The 16,433-nt window shown below is 40.9% G+C and overlaps 1 protein-coding gene across 1 annotated transcript in view; it reads left to right on the plus strand.

Moving 5' to 3' along the window:
* Positions 1-16,433, plus strand: part of EPSTI1 (epithelial stromal interaction 1) — an 80,073-nt gene that overhangs the window by 43,858 nt on the left and 19,782 nt on the right. Inside the window, exons 7-8 of the mRNA XM_084625872.1 lie at positions 6,951-7,044; positions 11,475-11,558. Coding sequence (XP_084481998.1) covers positions 6,951-7,044; positions 11,475-11,558 — 178 coding nt within the window. The remainder of the gene's footprint in view (positions 1-6,950; positions 7,045-11,474; positions 11,559-16,433) is intronic.

Consider the following 16,433-nt stretch of genomic DNA (forward strand, 5'->3'; position numbering starts at 1 on the left):
TATGGCTGTGGTTCTTTTAAATAAGGTATTTTTACACACAGCACCACCTAATGGCTGAATAATATAGTTTAGCATTCCATTTCATCCCCTTTAATTTCTACATTCCTACCATTTACACTATCATGTTGTCTTTGAAGTTCAGTATGGAACAGTCTGTTAAGTGTGTCTGAATCTTACTGGTTTTCTAATTACATGACCCAAACGCATAACAACTTGGTCCTCTGGCTGTCCATTAGTTGCGATGACTGGCTGAGGTCAGTTTGGAATCCTTGAGACTTCATCATCTTGTTCTGCATCTGCTGTCTGTAGGGTTTGCTCTGATTGTTCTTTCTGAGGAACAAACTGTAGATGTTAGTGGTTTCTGTTGACTGCTCCACTCGGTCTCATTCTCATACAATATGGGCGCTGAATTATTTTTTCTTTACGACAGCTGGATTTGGCCATCCTATTTCTCCATCCAACCTGACGTGATCTTGATCACTAGGTTCTAGACCTGGCCGCTCTTTAAGTGTTGACTGTTTGCTTGTAAAAGTGTTCATAGACTCTTTTTTTTCCTTTTGAGACAGATTCTAGCTTTGGAAAAGAACAGTAGTTCTGAATTGTCTTCCCACTGAGAGTTGTGCTGGACTGTATCCAATAGCTGATATTGGTGTTGATGTGCAATTCAGAAAAGCAAGGAATGGATCTTCCTGCTGCAAGGTTTTCTTGGCTGTCTATACAAGCTCTCTCAGCTTCTCCATTCACTTGTGGGCAATGTGGACTGTTAGTAATATGAATAAAATCACATTTCATTCAGAATGACTTAAATTCTGCCACAGTGAATTGTGATCCATTGTCTGTCCATCGTGAGTTGTTCTGGAATACTGAAGTGAGCAAAAGTGCACTGCAGTTTCTCAATAACACTGAGCTGTTCGGTCTTTCGAATACATTCATTTCTTTATAACTGGAAAAATAGTCCGCAATGACTAGGTCAACCAGTCTTTTGAATTTGCATAAATCTGCATTTAGTCTCTTCCAAGATCTCTCTGGTAGAAGTATGTGTACACTGACTGATCCAGAATTGTCACTTAAGTTGATTTTTCATTGGATCTCCTTTCAAAAGTCCAGTATCATCAAATCCTCCACAGAGTTCTTTCTTCTTTGTTACTAGTCTCATCATGGCTGCTACACTCCAGCTGAGGCGGTTATTGGCCTTTGATTACATGCACTCTGAATGCATAGCTTTTTGTCTTTTGTAAGTTTTCTGTGGTGAACTGGCCCATGCAGTTCGGAATAGCTCCAGGACCAGCTAGAGCTTTGTCATGTGACTGAAGCTCTGGGAGGGCTTGAAAGTGACTGTACGTCCCTTCTGAGATGACTGTGACACCAGCTCCCCTGTCACTTTTAGAGTCAACAGTCTTGCTATGAATATTCAATTTCACTCTCCAGGCAAGCTCTGTCGTCATATGTGATTGATCCCAGAAACAGTGGCTCTTGATTGTTTGTAATATGAGTCAACTTCCTGACCATTATGGTGAGGCAAACAAAGGCACGAAATATGGACATTTTTTCCATGTATTATATCATGCGCCTCTAGTTGGACATGCGTCCTCTTTTGGGATATGACTTTTTCCATACCTTTTGCACTTAGACTGGAATTTGTCCCTCTTAGTCTGGGAGTTCTCTCCTTGCCTCAGAGGTTTTATTACAGTAACTTTTCACATGCAAGTGTCTGTTTATAACTTCTAAGTCAGTATCAGGTTTTTCAAGTTGCATCCTGCCTTTTGTTCTGTTGCTTGATTAATTCTGAGTGCTTTGCTATCTGTATAGCCGGTAGTAAGGTCGTATCTCTCTTCAATTGTAGCTGTTGTGAAAGGTTTTTATCTGTAAACCCAGTAACCATCAAGTCTTATATTTTCATGGTTTGCATTTCCAAAATCAGTTTTCAGGCAGTGTATGCAGAGTTCTTATAAAACATTCAACATTTCCCCCTGGTTCTTGAATTCTGAGGCAAAAACATGGTCCTTCATAAACCACATTTCTGAGGTATAAAATATGCACCAGAAATAGCCAGAACTCTTTCCTAGTCATCTTTGTGGCGGTCTTCATTAAAGTCAAAGGAATTAAAGATCTGGTCTGCCAGCTTCCCCATAATATAGATTAAAGAAGATATCTGTATATTTCTAGTTTCTTTGTGAGACTTGGTAGCAATGTAAAATCTTGAAAAATGTTTCCAGTCTGTCCATTCTGGGGTTTGTCAAAGTTGAAGTTGTCTGGAGCACTGAAGAGTGGCATGTTAATGAGATCCTACATCTCTGCTACCTCTGCATTGTTGCTATTTTTCTTTTGTTTCTGTTCTTAGTTTACTCCTGACACCATGTCATGTGCTTCTGTACCAGATATGGACTGGCTACAGAGCTTGCTTGTACACACCAGATATGTTTATCATAAGATCCTTTAATGTTCTGCAAGGTATGGCTGAGGTAAGCTTAAATAAGGTATTTTTACACACTACCACCCAGTGTCTGAACAATGTAATACAGTTTAACATTCCATTACAATGATTATTAGAAATTTTAGGTGATACTGCAGTCAGATCAGAGTTTAGAGGTCTGCCAGTGTTGATCCAGTTGTAAGACTGGGGCCTAAATCTCTTGTAGATCATGATTTTGTTGGGAGTACCAATAGTATGCTGAAAATTCAATGGACTTTATTACGCTGCTTTCTATAATCCCTCCCCTGACTAGAAATCTAGGGGTTTTTATTAGTTTTTAAAAATTACATAGAATATTTAAAATTACTCTTTGTACAGTTTGAAGATGAGGAATCTGACAGTTAGGGCCTGCAGCAAGCATGCATGCTTGTGTTGTGTCTTGCAGTAGGAACTTTCATTTTGAGCACACAGCACTGGGTAATATGATAGCATATACTGTGCAAATACAAAGGCATTGCACTTCTGTGACTTGATTTACAGTTACACAGAATTCTGTGTTGCTGCATGTGATCTTGAATTTCTTTCTAACACTTACTTATTTAAAAGCAGCTCAGCTGAGTTTCTTTTAAAAGGTATTTTATTTTCTATACACTTATGCTGAGGATTGTGACCTTGACTGTGGCTTAAAGCCACAGCCTTGGGTTAGAAGCTACTAGTATGGAAGTGTACCATCTCAGTGGGAGCTCTTGGACTGCCACCACTATAATGGTTGCACGCGTGGGAGGCTGGCTCTGGGTCTGTGCCATTTCTGCAGGGAGATTAATGCCTCCTGAGATGCTGAACTATGCATAAAGGAGGTCCCATTCAGGTCTCTGCACACCTTGGTTCCCTGTGTATTGTGTAGCATAACTCTACATATAGGATAGGCTCACACAGTAATGCACATACAGCTAAGGTTACTGTGACACAGTTGAAGTTGCCATGGCATTTGTGTGACTTTAAATCTCAACTGTATTGTTGTACTAATGGGTCTTTTTAATTTTGGTTTTCCCCCCCACTAGGAGCCTCTAAACAATGGTTTCCTTTTGTATCTATTTACTATGAGCTCTGGACACACTCTCCTTCAGCTGACATTAGCTCCTTCATTGCACCCAAAGGGACTGTCTTGGGACCAGCACTTATTAGATTTTGTAGAAATAAGCTTTTCAAAGACTGAAACCAATAAGAGTTTCTAGGAATTTTTAAATTATTCCAGTGGAAACAGTTTTTAAAAAACAACTCACTCTTCCCGTGATATCAGCAACACCCCAAAATGCAGTGTTCTGTAAGTGCATGGGATCGTGAAAGTAAAATTGATTAGAAATATGAAGGGAGGTTGATCAGATAAGCTTTGGCATTTCTCCCAGCTTGAGAAGTAAAAATGAAGTAATCAAATTCGTAAGTCAAATTCACTCTTGCTGTCTATAGATTATTCGATGTAAGAGATTTCAAAGTGTTGCTTGTTAACAATATAAAAATTTTGTGGGGAATTTTCATTTTTTTTGGTTGGTTGGTTGTCACCATGCCTCCATGGGTCACAACTGAGAATATCAAATTCAGGACAAACCCCTGAGAAATAGGGCAGACCCCCCTCCCCAAACTGGTGGTTATTCTCCCATAAGATATACCAAACCAGCAACAAAGGTAAACTTCTGTTTCATCACACTGGCTAACAAGAAGTCAGAAAAGCAGTTTCCTCTAGACATTCCAGTCCTTGTATAACCACCAAAAACACTAGACTTAAAGATGAATGGTTATTTAAAACCAATTTTATCAAATAAAATGTTCTTCTGATCCCAAAGGACTAGCCACATACCCAGGCCAATATACAACTCAGATCTTACCCAGGCATCACGCTGTTGCCAATCCTTTATCTAAAATCTAAAGGTTTATTTATAAAAAGAAAGAAAGGTGAGAGTTAAAATTGGTTAAAGGAATCAAATGCATACAACAATTGCAAAGTTGTTGGTTCAGGCTCGTAGCAGTGATGGAATAAACTGCTGGTTTAAGTCAAGTCTCTGGTTGCTTCTAAATCATTGGAAGGTTTTCGATCCCTTGGTTAGAATGCTCCCATTAGTGTAAGTTCATAGTCCAGAGGTTTGAGCAGGAAAGAGGCAAAATGGAGGTGTTTTCAGGGCCTTTTATAGCTTCTGCCATGTGGAGGGAAACCTATTGTTTCAAACAAAGCTCTCAGCACAGCTAGTGGGAAAATTACAAGTAGAAAGAAGGTGTTTGGAGTCACATGGACAAGTCACATGTCCGTGCATGATTTCGCTTAGTCACCAGAGGCCATTACCACTTGTTCACATGAAAGTCCATCAGGCATAGATGGGCGTCTTCCATAGTCCATTGTGAGTTAAGTGTCCCTTGATGGGCCACTTATCTTGAAGGGGCTATTCAAGTTGTGTAGGCTAACTACCTTGTGGGTGTTACCGCAGGAGCAAACATATTTGAAATATAGATACAGAGCCAATACTCATAACTTCAAATACAAAAATGATACATGCATACAAATAGCCTAATCCTATTCAGGAAGTCATAACCTTTCCATAGACACCTTACTTGACATAATTTGTACAAGATTTTTTGCAATTAAATAACAGTGGTAGCAACAATGATCTACATGGTCATATTTAATCAGATAACCTCACAGGTTGGGTTTGTTAAAATAGTGTATATTATTTTGATGTTACAGTGTCCCTCTTAAAGTTGTAAAACACTCTAGAGAAACAGGGCCAAATTCTCTGCTGGTGTAACTGAAATTAAGCCAAAGAGCTACACCAGTAGAGAGCTCAGCTCACAGCTTTAATTACTAATAAAAATAGGAAACTACCAGTATAGAAAAAACAAACCTGCTATGACACTATTTGGATGCTGCTTGGCCTCTCCAGGTTCTCTTTCCTCTTTACTATGTTAAAATCCTCTTGACTACTTTGAAGTTCATCTTGGGTTTGAAATGACTACACCAGTAATTCAACACAGTGTCAAAATAAGCTAGTGTGCTCTTCAGAGTAATACAAAAAAATCAGCAGCATTTAAAGATGGAAAAACAAATCTGGGGGGTGGAGTGGAGGGAAGAATCAGACGAGTATAGAGCAAGATCCTGACCTTACTGCTGTGACTGGTGCTGTTTATCATTAGCAGGACTCAGTAATAAGCACTATTCTTTGAATTTTTTTTTTTAAAAAAACGCGTAAGTGGCTCAGTCTGTAAGGAACAAAGTGGCTGAGTGGTCCATCTAGCATGCAGCTGCCAGAATCCATATGCAATAGGCCACAAAATGCTGCAGTTGTCTTGCATATTAGCTACACTATTTCTAGTCTGTTGCGTTTGGGCACAGATGTTTGGGCACAAAAGCCAGAAAATGTACAGATGCCAGTGGAGTTTTCGTATGCATTTCTAAGCTTAGTTAAGCTAAGAAGTGCATATTATCTCTTTAAATTTGTGTGTGGGAGGAAGGGCTTCTTTTGCATATGGTCTCCTTCTAAACACTATAAAACCTATGAGAGCAGGCTGTACTGTAAGTTGCCACATATTTCTTTATGAAACTATAATCTGCCACAGTGTATCCCAAATCCATATCTGTTTGTTTTTTCAGGTTTTTTTTTTTTAAAAAAATACGCTTATAAATGTGTCTAGGCACAGCTATGAAAAAAATCATAGTGCAGCACAAGGTTAAACTCAATAGATTGCCACAAATCATCACACATGTTCTCAGCACCCAATCACACCTGCATGCAGAGACTTGAATAACAGGTATGCCAGGCAACTTGTGGTGGAGGTCTGGAAATGCCTCGATGAAGATCTTTCCTCGGCAAAATCTGGCTTCATTTTTATATTGCCTGTGCGTGGCTACCATGACTGAGCATGTGAATCAACTATTTGCCTAATGGAATGAAATTAAGCACATAGTTACATGTTTTGAAAATCAGGTCCAGGGTTCGTGTGTTGATAAATTCATCCGTTTGACCAACGGACCTATCCACAGAGACGATGTACAGCTTTACTGCAATTCAAGACCAGAATAACTTCTAATAAATTGGATTTTATTTAATCCAGTAGAGAGACAAAAGAATCTGATGTAACGGTGCATTGTACTAAGCATGAAGAAAAATACTTTAAAATAATCTTGTCATTTAAGATGCTGGTGGGAGGGTTTAGAACGAAGGATTCAGGTAAGCAATATATGCTGCTGATGGTGAAATCTGATAGAATGTGTATCAGAATAAGAATTGAAAATGGTAGAGAGAGAGAGAGGCCCCTTTAACACAGAAATAGGTCCTTTTTCTCTTTCAAACAAATCACTCCCAACAAATGCTTTATCCACCATATCACTTCACGTTCCACTTCATTCTTTCTAGCTCTCAAACCTTTTGTTCCAGCTATGGTGCTTTTCTGTTCTTGCACAATAAATCTAGGTTAGAATCTAGGGATGCAATCGTAGGCTTTATTTATATTTCAAGAAAGCACTAACAATTCTGTTTGGGTTTCTCTGCAGCAAAACTACTGAACTATTGGACAGATTGGACTTGGGTTTGCCAAAGAGAAACTCCTATCAAATGGCTAATCCTAGCCCAGAATCTACAGCATGGGTAAGTCCTTCTGTGGAATATGAAACCTCCTCTGTAATGTTCTACCAATGCTAGAGGTGCTACCAGCAGTACAATGTTAATGTTTCATTTAGTTTAACATACTGCACAGACTCAATGCAATGCATATCATGGAATTGTTTGTTTTGGAAGGATGGCTACAGCCTCATAAACCCTTCCCCTGCATTGCGCAGACTGGCCTCGTTATTCATAAATCCATCCCTGATCATTCAAGAGCCAGATTTTCCCAAATGCTCAGTATCTCCTAAAAAGTTGACCTTAACTGAAGTGCGCAGCACCCAGCAGTTCCCATTGAGAGCAACTAACCCTTCTGGTTGCTAAGCCCTTTTGAAAACCTTGCTATTTCATTTAGATACATGAATGGAAGCTGCTGGGTGCGGAGTTATTTTAAAAATCCAGCCATAGGAGTAAAGTCTACTCTCCAGTATCTCCTAGAAAAATTATTCTAAAACTAACTTGGGTGGGTTGTCCCATTTCTGAACTGATCTGATATCTTATCTCATAATATCACTACACTAATCAGCCACCAGTAACTAATCAGAATAACTGCTCTTTACATCTTTCCTGAGGGTTGTTTTTTTTTTCTACATTCTTAAGGGAAAAACCACCTCATTGTTTGTCTAATCAATAATTCCTGAAGTGTACTCAGCTCTTTGGGCTGCCCTGCTTCAGGAAGCATGTGCTGTGGGGAGTCGTCATGCCAATGGTTGTAGAGCCATGCCCAGACTACAGGTGGGGCGACGAGCAACAGATCAGCTACTGTGTGCAGAAAGAAATTACAGCTGGTTGCTACATACCCTGGAGTCAGCAAAGCTTGGAAACCTTTATTGACTAGCTCATATGCCATAGAGGCTTTAGTGTCTGCTGAATCTTAAGTGTCAGCTACTAAGAAGAAAAAAAGAATTCCTCTCCCTTTTGGCTTTAGTCTTGCTTCAGCCTTTCTGGAAATACACTGGAGCCTCACAGGTTGAGAAACCTTGATGTAGAGAGAATATGTTCAGACCTCAGCATTTTCTCATAGGCCTTGCTTCAGTCTCTTTCCCTGTCCCTTAACGCCATGAACAGAGAGGGTGGTGTGGGTGTATTACTTTTAGTTTAGGGGTTTTTTTTGTTTTTTTTTTTTGAGTCTTTGGGACCAGTTTCCAGTGGCTTCCTTTACCTTCAACATAAGCATAAGAGTCTTAGAATGGGTGGAAACAGCCTTTAGGGTTTCAGCTGTAGGGGAGGTTCCCTCCTTGGCACAGAGCTGGAGGAATGAGTTTCTAGTGCCCCTTGTGCAGCCACCAACACACAAGGTGTGCAGGTAAAGGGAGGGATGTGGCTGGAGTACAGTATGCTCTGGCTGTTCTCAGCTGATGTAGCATCCTTTGGAAGGCCACCTTCAGGGCTGCCCTAACTTACGTTAGGGGCCAAGCAGGCCACTGAAATGGCAAAGACTATGAGAGGCAGAAAGATGAAGTAAAGCCATGCTCGCCTCCCCACCTGTCACCACACGAGAGCTGAACAATGAGACCTGGGCCTAGTGGATTTATCTGAGGCAGAACTAGTCCTACAAATTTCAGTGGGATGTACTCAAGCTGAAAACATCCCCAGGACTGGTACTGATTTCAGAAACATTAGTGTAGTGTGATGGCCCTAGGCTAGGGAGAGGTGGAGTAGGTACAGATCCATGGCTGGAGCCCCTCACTCTAAAGCTGTTTCAGTTTTATGCCTTATATTCCAATCTGTTTTATGTCTGTTACTCACTGCAATTTGTTGGGGGGGGGGGATTTAAACATATAGTGCAAGAAATGTGTGTGTTGCCTCTCAACTCTGGCTTAATCAGTGCCCAAGTAAAGAAGATGAATTACCTTGCTGTTTGTGCATGTGATACTCTTATTAACACAAGCCAGTATAGCATATGTTATTTTTGCTAGGATGATTCTATGGCCTTGTATTTGTAAAAGGTCTGCTCAGGGTAGTGGAACCACTCTACAGGTAAACTAGCACCTGTAGTGTCCCATTAAGGGGGCTCTAACACATAAGCAATGGAGTATCACTTGGTATAAAACCACTTGAGCACTAAGAGATAATAGCAAAGGGGAAATGTTATACTTGAATTGTGCTAATTTGATGTGGTGTTTTGAACTAGTCTGTTTCACCTGCCAAAAATTGTGGTTCTGTCTGTCTTCTAAAATATAAGAAATCTATTAAAGTCACGTTTTTTACAAATGGACAAAATAACTGACCTTCAGTTCACTAGCCATTCCAAATATGAAAAATATTCATTTCAGGTCAAATGAAATGTTTCATTCAATGTGGATGTAATTTTTGAGTGATTAACATTCTTTTAAATGAAATTTGAAAAATTTCAAAACAAGAAGTCCTTTAGAATCAAAACATTTTGACCTTTTTGGAATTTGTTACAAGAACAATTCAGCAAAACTGACACAAATTCCCCAAATGTTTCCATGTTGCCAAATTTGTATATTTTTTTTCTGGGAAAAGGGTTAGGTAAAATTTGTCACTCTAAATTCTAATTTTTAACATTAAGTTAAGATTCTCAGTGGTTGCATGTACTAGCAAAGGACATGCAGTTCTTACTAAAAACAGTTTAAATTCCCCAGAGCCTTTCTGTGGTGCTACTATCTAGTGTACCCAGTGATATTTGTGTATATTTATCCCTTCCTACTGGAAGTAGACAAATTCAGTTTCTTTTTAGGGACTGTCCTCTTTTTATTGGTGGCTTCTCTTCCTCCCCCCTCACATTTAATCAATTAAGATCATAATCCATTTTAATCCAGTCTTCCAAAGTGTTAACAATCCTGTCTAGATTTTTATTGTTCTCCAACTTGATTAATATATTCTCCACACAACTGCTCAAGTCATTACTGAAAGTAATAAATAATATTGGACCTAGAATGAATCTCCCTGGACACATCTAACAGCTCCTCCAGCTTGAGACTGAACCATTAATAATTGCTGTCTCCATTCAGCCTTTATAGCAAACTATGTACCCATCATTCAGTAGCTTCATTTGGTTCACATTTATCAAATTTCTTTAAGAATCTTGTGTAGAATTATATCAAAGCCTTTATTGAAGTAAAGTTCCATGATGGCCACCACAACTTTTTGTACTAAACTGAGTGAGTTTTAACGTTATTAATGTGCTAAGTATGATATACGCACAAAGGAAGGTACAGTCCTTTCTCAAGGTAAGAGTAGTACATCCTGCCCCATCAAGGTTCCTTCTCCACTCTGAACTCTCAGGTACAGATGTGGGGACCTGCATGAAAACCTCCTAAGCTTACTTTTACCAGCTTAGGTTAAAACTTCCCCAAGGTACAAACTATTTTACCTTTTTGCTCTTGGACTTTTGCTGCCACCACCAAATGTCTAACAGGGATATAATTGGGAAAGAGCCCGTTTGGAAATGTCTTTTCCCCCCAAAATCCTCCCAAACGTTACACCCCCTTTTCTGGGGAAGGTTTGATAAAAATCCTCACCAATTTGCATAGGTGAACACAGACCCAAACCCTTGGATCTTAAGAACAATGAAAAAAGCATTCAGATTCTTAAAAGAAGAATTTTAATAGAAGAAAAAGTAAAAAGAATCACCTCTGTAAAATCAGGATGGTAAATACCTTACAGGGTAATCAGATTCAAAACATAGAGAATCCCTCTAGGCAAAACCTTAAGTTCCAAAAAGACACAAAACCAGGAATCTACATTCCATTCAGCACAGCTTACTTTCTCAGCCATTTAAAGGAATCAGAATCTAATGCATATCTAGCTAGATTACTTACTAAGTTCGAAGACTCCATTCCTGTTCTGTCCCCGGCAAAAGCATCACACAGACAGAGAGAGAGAGGCTTGGTTTCTCCCTCCCCCCCAGCTTTTGAAAGTATCTTGTCTCCTCATTGGTCATTTTGGTCAGGTGCCAGCGAGGTTATCCTAGCTTCTTAACCCTTTACAGGTGAAAGGGTTTTTTCTCTGGCCAGGAAGGTTTTTAAAGGTGTTTTCCCTTCCCTTTATATTTGACACCCCCCAATAACTGCAAATGACAAGCAAACATGCATCCTTACTCATAAGTAAGGGTTGCAGAATCAGGCCACTTGTTAATGATTTCAGATCTAGTTCATAGACTTTTCCCATTCAAACAAATCCCCCAGAGGTGTCTGAACCATAGAACACTGCAGGCAGGGTCTCTCTGGAGAACAAACCACCCTAGCAGTTGTATTAAGAAAGGTGTATATAAACTAACTTGGAAATGGTGGATTTTTCACAAAAGAGCCTCATGTCTGGTTTTTAAACTTAGATGAATCTATCCCTAAGTAATCAGAAATCTCCAACTAGTTTTATGTTTGATTTTATAAAGATTGAGAGTGGGATCTTCTGTCAATATATTGTTTTTATGCTCTGTTGTGCAATAGACTAGAAGCCACACTTATAAGCAAAGCCTCCAGGAGGATGAAAACAGAAGACTACAGGAAATGAAGGCAGAACAACGGAGGAAGGTAATTATAATATGTTAACAGTTTGTGTATAATGTTTATGTACTGTGCTGTGTAACCAGTTTAAAAAAACATACTCATTACTGTGGCATATGAGCACCGGCTCTCCTCAGGAAAAGTACTTCAGCCCAATTTGAGGCAGTCAAATAGGCAAAGCTGCAAAGTTCAGATATGGTTTGAAGCATCTACAAAGCTTACAGCTAGTTGGCTCTGAACTATTAGTTAGCTTTTTCCCTGCATTTAAACTGCATAACACCTTTTAGCTGATGGTGCCCAGTTTAGTATTCTAAGGAGCCTAATTTGCATTCCGCTCTTGGTGTGCACACAGTTGCTAGAAATTTCCCCCTCAGTGGTACCCGTTAGGGTGGCTTGAGCGCCTTCTGCTGCTGTATAAAGGGCCTAGGTAACCCTGAGCCCCCTCAGTTTCTTCTTATTGCCCGTAATGGTCACTGGAATGGCTCATCTTGCTTTTGAAAGTGTTCTCAGTGGACTGTGTACTTTTGTACTCTATTGTAAATAGTTTAGCATTATTCTGGTTATTAGTGTTTTAGTACAGTCGGGTAGGTTTCACCCCACCTGAGGGTTTTGGTCAGTTCCTGGTGCCGAGGGATGCCTTGGTCAAGCTATACATTGCCTGCAATAAGGTTATGACCCTGAGCCACTCACTCTCAAGTTGCTTAAAGTGTTTGGTGGAAGCTCATACGGGGAGCATCGCCAAATTTTCAGAGACCTTAAGCCTTGCACGCACAAAGATTATCACCAGACTAAAGTTTCTACTCATGGAGGTGGCCTTGAGACTTCCATCTGAGCCAGGTCAGTCAGACTCTGAGTCCGGACCAAGTGCCTCAGAGCTGTTACATTTGGATTTTGTGCCTCCTGTTGTACTGCTCACCATCCCCAGTACCTAAGAAAAAACATAAGAAGCAGACAGCTAAAAGGGGGTGATTCCTCGGCATCGAAGTCTGTTAGGCACGTGGATCAGAGTCGAGTGCGGTCTAAGCCCAAGCATTCCTTTGCTTCAGCACCGCAAAAGCCAGACCCGTAGACTTTGGAACTGTCAAGTCCGGAACCAGAAGGAGCACCTTCCACATCTGTGGTACCACTCTGTACCAACACTGTCTTGGTACCGACCATGCCAGAGGCATTTGTGGCTGTCAGGGAGCTTCTAACCCTGACAGAGCCGGTATCGCCAGCATTTCAAGAGTCAGTCCTATCGGTGCTCGCAGACATAGGGGAGCCAGCAGGATCGCCACAGTGCTCAGCACTGCGCGAGTCCCATGTAGACTTATAGACTTTAAGGCCAGAAGGGACCATTGTGATCATCTAGTCTGACTTTCTGCATGTTGCAGGCCACAATACCTTCCCCCACCCCCACTCCTGTAATAGACCCCTAACCTCTGGCTGAGTTACTAAAGTCCTCAAATCATGGTTAAAAGACTTCAAGTTATAGACAGTCCACCATTTACTCTAATTTAAACTTGCAAGTGACCTGTGCACCATGCTGCAGAGAAAAGTGAACACCTCCCACCCTGACCCAGAGTCTTTGCCAGTGTGACCCAGGGGAAAACTCCTTCCTGACTCCAAATATGGCGATCAGTTGGACCCTGAGCATGTGGGCAAGACCCACCAGCCAGACACCTGGAAAAGAATTATCTGAAGTAACTCGGATCTAGTGTCCCGTCTTCTGCTGTTGGAGATATTTGCTACTAGCAGCCTCACATGGGCCAAATGCCATTGTAGGCCTTCTATCATACCATCCCCTCCATAAACTTAAGCTCAGTCTTGAAGCCAGTTAGGTTTTTTCCCCCAACTGCTCCCCTTTGAAGGCTGTGCCAGAACCTCACTCCTCTGATGGTTAGAAACCTTTGTCTAATTTTAAGCCTAAACTTGTTGATGGCCAGTTTATATCCATTTGTTCTTGTGTCCACATTAGCTCTTAACTTAAATAACTCCTCTCCCTGCCTGATATTTATCCCTCTGCTGTATTTATAGAGAGCAACCATGTCTCCCCTCAGCCTTCGTTTGGTAGGGCTAAACAAGCCAAGCTCTTTGGAAAACCTACCTTATGAGAGGAGACTCATTCCTTGGATCGTTTTAGTAGCTGTTCTCTGCACCTGTCCCAGTTTGAATTCATCTTTCTTAAACATGGGAGACCAGAATTGCACGCAATATTCCAGATGAGGTCTTACTAGTGCCTTGTATAATGGTACTAATGCTTCCCTGTCTCTCCTGGAAATACCTCACCTGCTGCATCCTAGGACTGCATTAGCCTTTTTCACAGTCACATCACATTGGTGGCTCATAGTCATCTTGTGATTAATCAATACATCCAGGTCTTTCTCCTCCTCTCATTTCCAACTGATAAATCCTCATAGCAAAAATTCTTGCTCTATTAAATTTCATCCCATTTCCTTATTACTCCAGTTTTTGAGGTCGTTGAAATCTTCTCATATAATATTCTGATCCTCCTCCATATTGGCAATACCTCCCAACTTTGTGTCATCCACAAATTTTATTAGTACATTCCCACTTTATGCCAAGGTCATTGAAAATCTTATTTAAGATTGGTCCCAAGAGGGACCAGTCCCTGAGGAACTCCACTAGTAAGCTCCCTGCAGTCTGACAGTTAACCTTTCAGTATGACCCGTTGTAGTCTCCTCTTGAACCAGTTCCTTATCCACCTTTCAATTCTCATATTAATCCCCATCTTTTCCACTTTAACTAATAATTTCCCATTTCGAACTTTATCCAGTGCCTTACTGAAATCCAGGTAGATTAGATCTACTGTGTTTCCTTTGTCTAATAAATCAGTTACCTTCTCAAGAAAAATGATCAGGTTGGTCTGGCACGATCTACCTTTTGTAAAACTTTTCTATTTTGTCCCAATTGCCATTTACCTCTGTCCTTAACTACTTTCTCTTTCAAAATTTGTTCCGAGACCTTGCATACAATTGAGGTCAAACTAACAGGCCTGTAGTTTCCCGGGTCACTTTTTTTTATTTTTCTTAAAAATAGGTAGTATATTAGCAATTCTGCAGGCATAGGGTATGATCTCAGAGTTTAGATGTTCATTGAAAATTCTTGCTATTGGTCTTGCAATTCCATATGCCAGTGCCTTTAATATTCCGGGATGGAGATTATCCGGCCCTATAAAATTTGGTACCATTAAGCTATTGGAGTTCGACTTCTGCCTCCTGTATGATAATTCCTACTTCCATATCCTCATTTCCATTAACCACCCTGCCACTCCCCTAATCTCCTCATTACCCTTATTAAAAACAAAGTATTTGTTTAGGTGTTGGGCCATGCCTAGATTATCCTTGATCTCTACCCCATCTTCAGTGTTTAGCTTAACTGTTTCTTTCCTGCTTTTCTTTTTATATCTATGGCTACAGTACCTTTTGCTACGGGTTTTAATTTCCTTTGCAAGGTCCAGCTCTGCTTGGCTTTTGGCAGTTCTCACTTTATCCCGACACTTTCTGACCGCTAAGAGGTAGCTTTCCTTGCTGATCCATCCCATCTTCAATTCCTTGTAGGCATTCTGCTTTCTCTTAATAATCTGTTTGAGATGCTTGTTCATCCAGTTTGGTCTGCAACACTTCCCTATGAATTTTTCCTCCTTGTTTGGGATGCAGGGTTCAGATAGCTTCTGCAACTTTGACTTGAAGTAATTCCAAGTTGCCTCCACATTCAGATCCTTGAATTCTTCAGTCCAGTCCACTTCCCTAACTAATTCCCTATTTTTTAGTTTTCCCTTTTGAAATCAAGGAATCAAGTTGCAGATCTGTTTTTTTAAACTGAGTTAGCTTATGATTATTTAAACCAAGGTTGTCCCCTACAACCAGTTCTTATGTGAAGTCCTCACTACTCACCAATCCTAAATCTAAAATGGCATCACTTCTTCTTGGTTCTTGGTGACTGTTTGGTGAAGGAATCTGTTATCCAGGAAAATCTGGGCCCTACCATTTTTAGTAGCACTTGTTCTCCAATCTATATATGGGAAGCTAGTCTCCCATGATCATACAATTCCAAATAGTATTTATTAAAAATGCACCTCTGATGGCTCTTCCTTTGGTACCATCAAAGGGAAAACCTGCAATGCTTTGCACAACTCTGCACAACTCTTCACCTCTGCACTGGTCACTGGCACTGTCTGGAACTGCACCTCCATGATCAGGGGAAGGAGGGTAGACTTCCTCCAAATCAGAGATTGGGTCCTACTACATCTGCTCTTGGAGCCACCCCTCCTCGAGATACCATTACCCTACCACAGAAGTACCATCAAGTGGTTGGCCACGGAGCTCACTGGGGGCCTATGCCTGTGCAGTGGCCTTTTTGGAATTAGTGGGGGTTTTCCCCCATATTCTGGGCACTCCTATTCAGTGGCCTCAGAGAGATGTGCAGCACCTACCCACCAGGAAGCACAGGTTTCTGACTCTGGTACTGATATCAAGACCTGGCTCAGCAGGACCCCCCTTCCCCTGATGAGGCAGTCTCAGCATTGTGTGTTTTGCCTCTCCCTTATGACTCCACGAAATGTTAGAGGGTTGCCTGAAGCCTGGGCATACAGGTGGAGGAAGTAAAAGAATCCATACACCCCAGTAGGTCCTTCCAGAGTGGTCCTACCTCTCAATGAGGCCATTATCTGAGTGCCGATCCGTCCACCTATATTACCGTCTTGGAGTCACCACGAGTGGAATGCACATGTGCAATCACTTGAAGAAAAAATGGTTACTAACCTTCCATAATAGTTGTTCTTCGAGATGTGTTGCACACGTCCATTCCATGACCCGCCCGCCTACCCCTGTACATTGGAGCTTTCTGGAAAGAAGGAACTGAGGGGACTTGGCGTCAATTGGGCCCTTTGTATTGGCACTG

The sequence above is a fragment of the Lepidochelys olivacea genome (genome assembly GCF_965140295.1).
Source record: "Lepidochelys olivacea isolate rLepOli2 genome assembly, chromosome: 1".
Lineage (NCBI taxonomy): Eukaryota > Metazoa > Chordata > Testudines > Cheloniidae > Lepidochelys > Lepidochelys olivacea.